This window comes from Maniola hyperantus, chromosome 25 (genome assembly GCF_902806685.2).
Source record: "Maniola hyperantus chromosome 25, iAphHyp1.2, whole genome shotgun sequence".
Lineage (NCBI taxonomy): Eukaryota > Metazoa > Arthropoda > Insecta > Lepidoptera > Nymphalidae > Maniola > Maniola hyperantus.
In genome coordinates this window covers 398,158-411,991 of record NC_048560.1, presented here as the reverse complement: position 1 = coordinate 411,991, position 13,834 = coordinate 398,158, and the positions used below count along the sequence as shown (strand labels likewise).

Sequence of the window (13,834 nt, the reverse complement as noted above, 5' to 3'; positions counted from 1 at the left end):
AATTAAGAGATTTTTTTATAGTAATATAATATAGTATATTTTTCGTGGAAGTTTTCGATATCTGGCCACAAAATGCTGGAATAATATTCCTCCTCCTCTGAGAAATTTAAGTTCAGTTCCTGCGTTTAAGAATAATCTAAAGAAGAAACTCCTAAACGATCAAAAAAACTCTAATTAGTTCAAGGTTATTTAGTTAGGTCGTTTGAAGCTGCTATTTGCTACATCTAGATACCTACACACATAATTTAAGTAACACTTCGCCCGAACCTATCTCGTCAGATAACTCATGTCAATACCATACATATCATATAATATGTTAATTATGCTTTTATTTCTATTTATTTCTTTGCCTTTCTATTACCTTTATATAAAACGGCAAGTTTTTAAGATTTTTAATTACACGCCATACACACAATGACCATTTTTTATTTTAGCTCCGTTCAAGCGAACTCATCGTGTCAATCACAGATGTTGGTGAAGACTGTTAAGCTCGTGCACGTCACTCTTGTTGGTCCCGGCAGAATACCAGCGCTCAGGTTTTATTCTTAAAACCTGCAGCATTAATGCTGAGCTGGGGCCATTTCATCTTGTGCCAAGTGGGTGCAAGAACTCATTTTAGATTAAATTAATTATTAAGTACTTCTTATTATTTACTAACTACTACCTACTAACCATTAATTTTAAGTTTGCTTGTACCTTAGGCATAAGATGAATAAAATAGTTTTCTTTCTTTCTTTCAAATAATAAAAAATTCAATATGGCCGCCGTGAAAATTTGAAAAAATTGTAAAGTGTTATTATTTTTTAAGTTTGTACCTAGTTGGTACGAAAACCTTCATGTACAAGTCCGACTCACACTTGACCGATTACAACGCACAGTCATACGTCTCGTATTCAGATTCAGTTTTGCGCACATTGTATTAGGATCGTACTAGAACCATAAAACCAGAAAAAAAAGATAATAATATACTCACACTCCCTCGATTACCACGGCGACACCGGCTGGGCGCACCGCCTGCGTCACCGCCACGGCGATCTGCTTCGTCAGACGCTCTTGCACTTGCAGACGGCGAGAGAATATCTCCACGATTCTGGAAAGAGTAAGGTAGAGTTGTATGGTACTATGGTACTACTATAGGATCATATACCCTATACAATTTGCGCCATGGAAGAAAATGTGGGTGAATACTGCGTAAGTTTTGACCTCCCTGGCGCAGTGGTAAGCGCTGTGGTCTTATTAGTGGGAGGTCCCGGGTTCGATTCCTAGCAGGGATTTAGAATTTTATAATTTCTAAACTTATGGTCTGGTCTGGTGGGAGGTTTCGGCCGTGACTAGTTACCACCCTACCGACAAAGCCGTGTCGCCAAGCGATTTAGCGTTTCGGTACGATGCCGTGTAGAAACCAAGGGCCATGGGTTTATTAAAAAACTGGCATACCCCTTCCAGGTTAGCCCGCTTCCATCTTAGACTGCATCATCACTTACCACCAGGTGAAATTGCAGTCAAGGGCTAACTTGTCTCAGAGTAAAAAAAAAGGTAATGATGCAGTCTAAGATGGTAGCGGGCTAACTTAGAATGGATGACAGTTTTTTTACTATACCCATACCTCTCCTCCTCACAAATTGAGATCTCAGTGCCATTACGATCTATCTACTTCTTCAGTTCAGTTACTGTTATTCCTAGCAACCGTGTAAAATTGTCTTTTATAGACACCTTTTTGTAGAACGGCACGAGATGGTGCTCGCACATGGAGAACATTTCAATGTCCTTCACCATCACGATCAGATCACTCTGGTTGTTTCGGAATACCGTCCCATCGAACTATGAGAGTATGGTGATAGAGAAGCTCAACTGCGTTTGTAATTTGTATACACGCTTGGGCACACACTTATGCACATTTGGTCATACACTTGGGCACACATTTGGGCATACACTTGGGCATACAGTTATGCATAAGAAATGACACTAGGAGAAGAAAAAATTATTCTTTTACCTAGCCAGCTTGCTGAGTCCAAGGATCTTCCCCTGGGGCAGATACCCGATGGAAACCTTCCCGTAGAACGGCACGAGATGGTGCTCGCACATGGAGAACATTTCAATGTCCTTCACCACCACCATTTCATCCGTGTCCTCGTCGAAGATGGCGTTGTTTAGCACCTCTGAAATAGAAATTTGTTTGTTAGAAAAACCGGTCAAGTGTGAGTCGGACTCGCACTCAGAAGAGTTCCCTACCAACATACAAGAAAACAGTTTTAAATTTTCATGGCGGCCATTTTGAAATTTATATTATTTGATGTTATATAACGGTTATTTTAGCGTTTAAACTACCGTGAGTGATTTCCATTATAAATACTATCTGTAATATTATATATTATATATTATATATTATATATTATATATTATATATTATATATTATATATTATATATTATATACTATCTGTAATGTTACATAACGGCTATAGAAATACATATTCCGTGAACATCAACTCTTTACCTATTACGGTTCACGAGATATAGCCCGCTGACAGACACACGGACGGATAGACGGGCGGGACGGATAATTAAGTATTAGTTGCTATAATGGTGAATGAAAACATCGTGAAGAAACCGGCATGCTTAACAGTTCTCCACAATGTTCTCAAATCCGCACTGGGCCATCGTGGCAGTCTATGACGTCCTAAACCATTCTCATTCTAAGAGGAGACCGTGTTCAGTAGTGGGCCGGCGATGCGTTTATCATTTTAATGGGAACAAGGAGTCGACGTACCTTCTAAACTTTGATCGTATCCTTTGGTGAAGAACAGCATCGCCTTCGCAGCACGCTCTGGCGTCTTCAGCAGACCCTGTCTCTCTGGGTCTTCACCCAGTCCTGGAATACATAAGATTCCATGTTTAAATGCCTGCTTCTATCATCATTTACACTAATATCATCTGTATATATAAAACTAGCTTATGGGTAGAATTTTCAGAAATCCTTTCTTAGCGGATAAACGTCTGCACGCCAAATTTCAGCCCGCTCCGTCCTGTAGTTTGAGCTGTGCGTTGATAGATCAGTCAGTCAGATAGTCAGTCAGCTTTTCGTTTTATAATATATTCGACGTGGAGTTAGGTTTTAAAAATCCCGTGGGATTTTCCGGCATAAAAAGTAGCCTTCGTCCTTCCGCGGCATGCAAGCTATCTCTGTCCCAAATTCCGTCAAAAAAAGTTGAAAGGATGAGCCGTGAAAAGCTAGCAGACAGACAGACATACAGGCAGACAAACAGACACACTTTCGCATTTATAATATTAAGTATGGAAGTATGGATTAAGCTTTTGTTTCTTTCTCACGGACTTCCGCAAAGTTCAACCTGTTCCTCCTTCACCCTTCTACTATCGTACCGCAAGGCATCGCCAAGGTCTGCACCCGTACGTAGTCGAATTTCCACGGATACGTACGAAGCGATTTGCCTCCCCATTTCTAATTCGAACCGCTAAGATTTGGAACACCCTTCCAGCATCCGTTTTCCCCTCCAATCATAATATGGGTGCCTTCAAGTCAAGAGTGAATAGTCATCTTCTAGGCAAGCGCGCTCCATCTTAGGCTGCATCATCACTTGCCACCAGGTCTGATTGCAGCCAAGCGCTAGTCTACAAATTAAAAAAAAAGTATCTAACGCCTTCTAAACAACATACCAATTTAGTAAAAAGTTATAATTCCGTGGCGCCACCCGAATCAGGGTTCCTACTGAAAACCAGCGCTGTATGTTTTTGTACTTGTGCAAGACAATATGGCATTTATGCTGAAAAGGGACCTTTTTTTTCGGGTTGTGCCACACATGACATGGTTTATTCCGGTGCTTCTTCTACTTGAGGTCTTTTGACTTTACTACTCAAGTATTAGAGGCGCCGGGATAACCTAAATAGGTCTAACTGGTAGTGTTATCAGCTTTAAAAAGTAAACGTTTTCTTTCTTCTTTTCTCTTTCTTTCTTTAAAAAAAAAGTTACCTGTGAGTAGCAACCGATAGGAGTTAGCCATATCGGGGAGGAGAGCCTCCCGCGTGGGCGGCCTGTGGTCCAGCTCCAGGTCGTGGTGGAAAGTGCAGTTCTCATGGCCTGTGGACAAAAGAAACCCATTGTCAGAAATTACTTCAACCTTGCATTTCCTCTCCTGTGCACCTAAAAAAATAGCGAGCCAACGAGCAGGTAGGTCACCTGATGTTAAATGATTATCTCTTTGCTGGTAGGGCGGTAACTAGCCACGGCCGAAGCCTCCCACCAGACCAGACCAGAAATTTAGAAATTATAAAATTCCAAATCTGTGCCAGGAATGGAACCCGGGACCTCCCACTAATACGACCACAGCGCTTACCACCGCGCCAGAGAGGTCGTCCTTTTGGTACTGGGGTGCTCTGGACCAAAGGTGAGAGCAATACTCGATATGTGGTTGGACTTGCAAGTAGGTAGGTCTTATATTCAGGCAGATAGATATTCGGGGAAAAATCTGAAAACCGTGAATTTGTGGCCACATCACAAAAAAAATTAAAATGTGTTTTGAACAAATAATTAGTATTTTCAACTTTCAAAGTTAGATTGCTATACCAAGTGGGGTATCATATGAAAGGGCTTTACCTGTACATTCTAAAACAGATTTTAATTTATTTTTAATGACGAAAAAATACGATTGTAGTACGGATCCCTCGGTGCGCGAGCCTGACTCGCACTTGGCCGGTTTTTTGTAGGCTAATTTAACTTAACCTTCCAAGTGGTCCCGAAATTAGACCTTGTTCGAAATACGAACACAAGAATCCCAATGGAAGGGGTGAGGGGGATTTCGCTGCGGAAGTATCTACTTTAGATATTATAATCATTGCGTCTGTCAGTGATAGTTCTAAACGACTTCGCCGGTTGCGATCATAGTTTTATTGATACAACGACGACGGTTCGTAACTATGCTAGGCTCCTATGCTAGCATATCACTATGCTAGGATATGCTAGCAATAAAACTTATTTTACAACTCTGGATTCCAGCCCTTTTTTTTAAATAAAAATTTATAGGGTTTTGGTCACCAAGTTAACATAAATATGTCACGCCTGTAGAATCCAAACCGTATACCAAAATGTCTTACTCTCTACGCCTAAGCCTTTTTTACTGACACACTATTTATTCTTATCAAAATAAAATAGTTAATCATCTGTAATATTCCATTTAGACCAAAATTGCCCTTGACATCATTTAATTTAGAATAATATCTTACGAGATATCACAAAATTAAAATAATATGAAATATCGTAAAATTAAAACTAACGCGCAACAAAACGAGACGCAGGCGGCTGTGCCGCGGCACCTATAATGATATAATCTCCTCACTGACACCACATTAGTATCTACATTGCACCCATGCGAAGCTGGGGCGGGTCGCTAGTTATAACTTATACGGGTTATTCCCGTTGAGTCACACCCCCGTGTGTAACACTGTGACACAAGGTGCCAAAAAATTCTAAACATTCCCGTTGAGTTACACAACGGGAATTAATTTGAACTTGTTGGCACCTTGTGTCACACCTACATAAATAGATCTTTCAGCTTCGTACCGGACACATTCAGCCATCCATCTAAACATGCTAGAAAGAGAAAAGAAACATGCTAGTAGAACAATAACAAACCAGGTGTGGTAGATGTTCTAGGTGTCATTGGCGTTCCTGGTACTTCAAGTTCACTGTCCGCTTCGTTCATGTGAAAACTCTTCAGGGCTTCTGGTTTCTTGGTATATTTGTTGACGAAGGAACCTTTTCCCGCGCACGCGTCGCCATTTTCTTTTTCTTCTGATATTGAATTTCGAATGGAGCGTGAACTGACGCGTCTGATTAGGGAAGATGGCGGCACGGGGACTTCTGTTATGTCTTTTCCATTTCCATTTACGGCGGCCATGTTTAGATTTTCATCTAGAATTTTTTATGGTGTAAAGCAAGGTGTAAAGGTTGGCACTTTTTAAGGGTTTTGTAACACTGGGGCAGATTCTTTCGTAGACAATGTGGCTAAATCCGTTGTACACAATCTCTAAACTAAACTAAAATGACACATCTAAATCTATTGCTATCCCTTTCATAATGTTGCTTGCGGGAAAGGATAGCACTATATTTAGACCTGTTAATATAGTTTAGTTTAAAGATTGTGTACAAGAGCATCGGCCCCATTCTCTAAATTACTAAACTAAATTAACAGGCCTAAATCTAGTGCTATCCTTTTCCGCAAGCATCATTATGAAAGGGATAGCAATAGATTTAGACGTGTCATTTTAGTTTAGTTTAGAGTTTGTATACAACAGAATTAGCCAAATTATAGTCTTAGTTTTATTGGCACTCCTAAATACTAAACTAAATATTTTGAGAAAAATTTCTATATTCGTGGGTATTTTCATCGCTCTTTAGAAGTTATAACATTATAATATATTAATTAACAGTGAAAATAATTAAGTAATTATTAATTTATTTAACGATACTTGTAAATAAATAAAAAATTGCAATGTGAAAAATTGTAAAAAAAGTTATGACGAACAAAATTGCTATTTGTTACGTTTAGGTACGGTCTATCTAAGTTAAATAAGTAAAGTAAAAACTTAGGGGTTGAATTTTCAGAAATCCTTTCTTAGCGGATGCCTACGTCATAATAGCTATCTACATGTCAAATTTCAGCCCGATCCGTCCAGTAGCTTGAGCTGTGCGTTTTTTATTTATTTTTATTTTATTTTATATCTTATTAGAACGGCAGTGCCACTTACACTAACTAGATAATTAATAATAAATTTAAATACAAATAAAGGTACAAGAAAAAATACATAAAATACAAAACGATAAAAAATCAAAGGATGATAGATAGATCGGTCATTCAGTCACCTTTACATATTTAGATTAATCATTTATTACCTATATTTATTATTTAATAATAAAATTTATGAAGTGCCAATAATAATAAAACAATAATCTTACCCTATTTCTAAAATAAAGCGAAACTCAAACGTCCGGATTGCGTATGGTGGCAACGGAGTAATGATTATATGAATCTAATAATGTTGCCAGTTACATTCCAAGAAAACGCACCAAACTTACTCAATAGCTCAACGGGTAAAGGAGTGGACTGAAAACCGAAAAAGGTCGGCGGTTCAAACCTCGCCCGTTGCACTATTGTCGTGCCTACTCCTAGCACAAGCTTGACGCTTAGTTGGAGAGGAAGGGGGAATATTAGTATTTAACATCGCTAATATTCTTTAAAAAAACCACTAACCTATAGCACGCGACCGAAAAAAAATTAGTAGAGCGTTGTCTCTGTCATTCATACCTATATGACGTTTTGTCGGTCTCAACGACGGAGACAGTGCTCTACAAATTTGCTATCTCCTTCTAAAGGTCGATGTATGTACATTACTTTCGGCCGCGTAGTGTAAAATATGGTACTCATTGTCATCATGGTGATCAACCCATCGCCGTCTCACAGGTCTCCTATCAAAGTGAGAAGGGTTTGGTCATGGTCTACCACGCTGGTCAAATGCGGATTGGCAGACATACCTTTGAGAACATTATGGAGAACTCTCAGGCATGCAAAAGGAAAATGCTACTGAATAGTGCTAATTAGGATTCCACACCCGAAGAGTGCAACGGGACCTCATTACTAAGCCTCCACTGTCCGTCTGTCTGTCTGTCTGTCGGCTGTATCTCATTAACCGTAATAGGTAGAAATTTTCACAGAGTAAGTATTTCTATCGCCGATTTATCAACCAATATATTTAAAAAAAAATGGCCGCCATACAAATGAAAAAAAATTAAAAGTACTGGCAAGACGTACCTTAAAAGGAAAAAGTACCCTTATAGGATCACTTCAGTTGTCAGTCTGTCTGTACGTCTGTCGTGTCTATCATTAATAATAATGTCATTATTTTTTGGTGTGATGTATTTAACTACAAATCCACGGTGTTCATATTTATTCCTTTCCTTGTGCTATAAGACCTAACTACCTGCCAAATCATGAAACTTTTCGTTAAAAGTAACCTATAGGTTTTCGTGACAGACAGACGGACAGACAGACAGACAGACAGACAACGAAGTGATCCATAAGGGGTCCTTTTTCCTTTAAATTCAATTCAATTCAAATTTCTTTATTGCGAATATGGGTAACCAGGGGAGATGTTACAAGAACAAAGAGGTACAGCCAAATTCTGCCTATGAGTATGCAATATGTTATTTCGTGCCTTTTGGTGTGGAGACCTTGGGGCCGTTGGGCCCGGGGGCTCGAGCTCTTTTTGAAGAAATTGCGAAAAGAGTTATCGAGTCAACCGGGGACCCGAGAGCTGGCAGCTACCTTGGTCAAAGAATTAGTTTGGCCATCCAAAGGGGTAATGCTGCCAGCATCTTGGGTACAATGCCTCGCTGCGGTGGTCTCGATGAGGTTTTAGATTTAATTTAATTTATTTTAGTTTTAATTTAATGTTGTTTTTTTTTAGATTTAAGTTTATTAATAAATTACAATTAAATAATATGTTATGATATACCAACGTGTACATAGTCTTGATAAAATTAGTCACAAAAAATAATTAAATAATAGTATTGTAGAAGAAAATTTTACAGTTTCTATAGATTATCATCAAAGTCCTTTGAGGTACGGATGCCTAAAAATCATAAAAATGACTTGATCTAGTACCAAAAGCCTTGAAGCTGGCAACATTACAAATTAAACGTGTCAACAACAATCACGTTTGGGTTATCGTGTCGGTTTATTATTATTGCATGTTACACGATAACCCCAGAACATGCTTCCGAGGGGACTCTGGCATCATTCTTTTTTTTTTATTAGGGTTCCGTACCTTAAAAGGAAAAACGGAACCCTTATATGATCACTTTGTTGTCTGTCTGTCTGTCTGTCCGTCTGTCTGTCAAGAAACCTACAGGGTACCATTGACCTAGAATGAAATTTGGCAGGTAGGTAGATCTCATAGCTGACATTCGGGAAAAATCTGAAAACCGTGGTCGAGTGCTGTGGTCTTATTAGTGGGAGGTCCCGGGTTCGATTCCTGGCAGGGGTTTGGAATTTTATAATTTCTAAATTTCTGGTCTGGTCTGGTGGGAGGCTTCGGCCGTGGCTAGTTACCACCCTACCGGCAAAGCCGTGCCGCCAAGCGATTTAGCGTTCCGGTACGATGCCGTGTAGAAACCAAAGGGGTATGGGTTTAATAAAAACTGCCATACCCCTTCCAGGTTAGCCCGCTATCATCTTAGACTGCATCATCACTTACCATCAGGTGAGATTGCAGTCAAGGGCTAACTTGTATCTGAAACGAAATTCTTATCTACATCATAATAGCTATCTGCATTCTGCATGCCAAATTTCAGCCCGATCTGTCCAGTAGTTTGAGCTGTGCGTTGATAGATCAGTCCTTTACTTCTCTAATCTGTGGATCAGTCAGTCACCTTTTCCTTTTATATAATATATTTAGAGAAGATACCTATCTAAGGATTTTTATAATCTACTAGATACGCCGCATATCAAACATCCACAATTTAGAAAATAATTTATTAAGTAAAAAAATAAAACCGAATTTTACCAGTTATGACTAGTAATCAGTACTTCACGCAAAAAAATAATAATGCGTCTATTGACCCATTATCTTATTTTTGTAAACTAAGCGTACTATAAAAATATTATTGTACAACTTTTTTATAAGTCAAATCAGTCGCTTAGAAAAATAGAGGTTATCTATTGTTTTGTGAAGAACAGTTCTTTTTTCGTGTCGTTAGAAATCTTGATATAATATAATTATACTAGCTGATGCCCGCGACTCTGTCCGCGTGGAATTAGGTTTTTTAAAAATCCCGTGGGAACTCTTTGATTTTCCGAGATAAAAAGTAGCCTATGTCACTATCCAGGTCTTTAACTAGTATATCCATGCAAAAAATCAGCCCCCCAATTGTGTAAGAATAACCATTTCATGGCTATCGCAATCGTCAAGAAATTCTGCCCTTTGATTGGTTGATTCGCTGTTTACATTTTTTCACAGCCAATCAAAGGGCAGAATTCTTGACGATTGCGATAGCCATGAAATGGTTATTCTTACACAATTGGGGGGCAGGTCGGTCCGTTGCTCCGTTGCGACGTGATTGAAGGACAAACCAACAAACCAATAAACCAACAAACAAATACACTCTCGCATTTATAATAATACTAGCTTCTGCCCGCGGCTTCGCCCGCGTGGCCTACAGGAAACAAAGGGCATTTTTTTTTCAGAAACAAACATTATAACATCAGGACGCGCACCCTGCACCAGCAATGGGCGAATTTTCCAAAAATCCTGAAACACGTATTACTTCATTTGTGACCGAAAACCGAAACCAATTTTCATGCAAATAACTTGAAGAATGACGGACTTTCATACAAACTTCCATCCCCCATTTAACCCACTTAGGGGTGGAATTTCGAAAAATCCTTTCTTAGTGGATACCTACTCTTTACAAAGAATAGACCCTCCAAATTTCATGTCTTTAGGAGCAGCGGTTTAGGCTGTGCGTTGATATATATGTCAGTCAGTCAGGACTTTGAATTTTATATATATAGATAGATGTTACTTTTTATCCCAGAAAATCCCAGAAAGTTGCCACGGGATTTTTAAGAACTTACTAGTTTAGTATTACATATCGGTTTTAAAAACCATCGGAAAACTTCCACGGAAAATAATTCTAACAAGAATTACTGCTTGGGCTAAAGTGATTAACTTTTTTTTAAAAAAATACCGCGATTTATTTGATTGGTACTTAACTTAATGGCAGATTTTAGTTTTTGTTTTTTAATCGCCACAGTTGAATATGGCCTCAAGTCTGTATGTACCGAGAAAATTGGCGTGTTATTTATTATTATAAATAAATAATTGGATATAAAACAAAACTGGAAAACGGTCCAAACCATAATCAAGACAAAATTGAGATATTAATACCTACGAGCAAATGTATAGTAATTTATAACTTACTAGCTGATGCCCGCGACTTCGACTTCGAACTATGCATATACCTACTTAAGGCGAGTCACCGAAGCGGGCAGCGCGGCTTTCAAGTAAACCGCTTGGCAACGTTCAAATTCTGTGTTTCAAACGTTAAATTTGAATTTAATAAATTATAGAAGTCCTGTTGAAAACCAAACTTTAGCAGGTTCTCTGTAGTACTTGAAGACAAATATTTCCATATAATTTTTTTGCCAAGTCAGAAATTTTAGTATTAAATAATTCGTTTTAGACTTTTATTTCGGCTTATTTCAAGATTTTATTTGATCGAGTGAAGTACTTCCTATTGTGTATCAAAGTAGCACATTCTTTAGACAATGTCTTTAGGTATATTGTATATTTTTAGCAAGGCCTTAATAGTAAATACCTAAAACATTTGATCTAGCAAACCAGTTTTTTCCGCTTAGCCTCGGTGACTCGCTTTAAATAAACTATTTCATTTCATTTCACTTCGTCCGCGTGGAAAAATCCCGTGGTTTTTAAAAATCCCGTGGGCGCTCTTTGATTTTCTTCTATCTTTGATTGTAGAATGACAGCTACAATGTCACGATCACAATCAACTCTGATTGGTTGATGCTCGCTCACTATTGGCTACAATGTATTGTTGCAACAAGGACACAAGATGCAGTTTTCCCGCATTCGAGCTGCAGGATCAAACCGAGAGTGGCTTCACTCCAGTTCACTCTGGTTTAGCTCTTATAATCTACAGAACTAGAGCACAAGGTAGATAAGAGTTTAAAAATCGCCATGCGAACTGTACCTAAACGTTTTGGTCACGTATCACAATGCTGTAATGATATTTGACCTTTGCCGTTTACACTTAGACAAAAAAAAACATTAGATAGGTATTTAATTATTTAATTTAATTTTAAAACTTATTTCTACCGAACTTCGTATCTACGCGTGGATTTAGGTTTTCAAAAATCCCGCGGGAACTCTTTGATTTTCCGGGATAAAAAGTAGCCTATGTCACTCTCCAGGTCTTAAACTATACCCATGCAAAAAATCACGTCGATCCGTTGCTCCGTTGCGACGTGATTGAAGGACAAACCAACAAACAAACACACTTTCGTATTTATAATAGGGGTAGTGATATTAGTCCGCGACAGGTCGAGATGACAATCGGGGTATGAGGCGAGGGGACACCCCGCATACCTACGCGTCCCCCGCTTGTCCGCACCGGGTTAGCACGGGGGCTGTGCGGGTGTGCGGGTGTGCGGGGCGTTCCCTCCCTCTACTATACTTTTTTACCCAACTACGGCAATGAAGGGTTATGATTTTAGCAGTCTATGTATGTATGCTGTGATAGCCTAGTGGTTAGGACGTTCGCCTTCTAATCGGAGGTCGGGGGTTCGATCCCGGGCACGCACCTCTAACTTTTCGGAGTTATGTGCGTTTTGATTGATTGAATATCACTTGCTTTAACGGTGAAGGAAAATATCGTGAGGAAACCTGCATGCCTGAGAGTTCTCCAAAATGTTCTCAAAGGTGTGTAAAGTCTACCAATCCGCACATGGCCAGCGTGGTAGACTATGGCCAAAACCCTTCTCACTCTGAGAGGAGACCCGTGCTCTGTAGTGAGCCGGCGATGGGTTGATCATGATGATGATGTATGTATGTATATATGTGTGTATGTTTGTAAGTATTTTTTTAAATAAAGGTTTTCTTTGCTAACTGTACGTGATACAGATTAAATAACAATGGTGTTATGTACGCAGTACGTGCGAAATGTACCTAGTCGCAAATTGAATGGCTATTATGTTTCATACGAATTTAAGTTTTATTCTATTTGCATAAGGTTGGATTTTCCCCGTGCTATGTGATACAGCTGAGTCGAGCTATGAATTGCTCCATTCAAGGGTAAGTAACTTAATTCTGTAGGTACTTAATCAAGTTTTCAATGTAACAAGCATGCACCTGTAGTACGCGACAGGTCGACATGGCAATCCGGGTGGAGACGCCCCGCACACCCGCACATGTCCCGCACTTACCCAGTGCGGAACGTGCGGTTGCTGTCGCGCCTTACAAAAATGGATTGAAAATTTCAAAAATAGCTTTATAGTCCTAATATTTATAACTGGGAAAGTGTGTTTGTCTGTCTGTCTGTCTGCTAGCCTTTCACGGCCCATCCGTTCATTCGAATTCAACTAAATTTAGTACAGAGATAGCTTGCATCCCGGGGAAGGACATAGCCTACTTTTGATCCCGGAAAATCAAAGAGTTCCCACGTGATTTTTTAAAAACCGAAATCCACGCAGAAAAAGGAAAAGCTGACTTACTGACTGAACTACCAACGCACAACTCAAACTACTAGACAGATCGGATTGGGCATGCAGATAGCTATTATGACGTAGACATCCGCTAAGTCTTTTTTTTTGAAAATTCAATCCCTAAAGGGGTAAAACAGTAAAACAAAGACCGTAACGGAGCTACGGATCAGCGTGATTTTTTGCATGAATATACTTAAAGACCTGGACAGTGAAATAGGATACTTTTTATCCCGGAAAATCAAAGAGTTCCCAAGGGATTTGAAAACATTAAATCCACGATTACGACGCGAACTATTTTAATAAAATAAACAAGTCGTAAAATAATAAAAAATAATAAGCACAAAAAAACGTATCAAAAAGTAAAAAAACTTCACAATTGAAAATGACGCTCTACAGCCACCATATTAAATTTTAAAAAAAAATAGTAAGGGTTCCAACTACCTATAGAAAATTCATTAGGCATTTAGAAGGTATGATGGAATAAAGAAACTTACTTACATACATATAGCTTTACATGAACTCTGAAACACAACACTCCTTATTT

General features: G+C 38.9%; 1 protein-coding gene across 4 annotated transcripts in view; it reads right to left on the bottom strand.

Moving 5' to 3' along the window:
* Nucleotides 1-969: 969 nt before the first annotated feature.
* Pu (GTP cyclohydrolase punch) overlaps nucleotides 970-13,834 on the bottom strand; it is a 47,285-nt gene continuing 34,420 nt past the window's right edge. For 2 of the 4 annotated variants that reach the window (XM_069507257.1, XM_034981778.2), the window contains exons 2-6: nucleotides 5,646-5,924; nucleotides 3,987-4,094; nucleotides 2,769-2,870; nucleotides 1,994-2,159; nucleotides 970-1,090 (exon numbers count right to left, since the gene is read on the bottom strand). In XM_069507257.1, coding sequence (XP_069363358.1) covers nucleotides 970-1,090; nucleotides 1,994-2,159; nucleotides 2,769-2,870; nucleotides 3,987-4,094; nucleotides 5,646-5,924 — 776 coding nt within the window. Of the gene's footprint in view, nucleotides 1,091-1,993; nucleotides 2,160-2,768; nucleotides 2,871-3,986; nucleotides 4,095-5,645; nucleotides 5,925-6,968; nucleotides 7,032-13,834 lie in introns of those variants that run through there. The other 2 variants (XM_034981779.2, XM_069507258.1) reach the window with 2 other exon arrangements.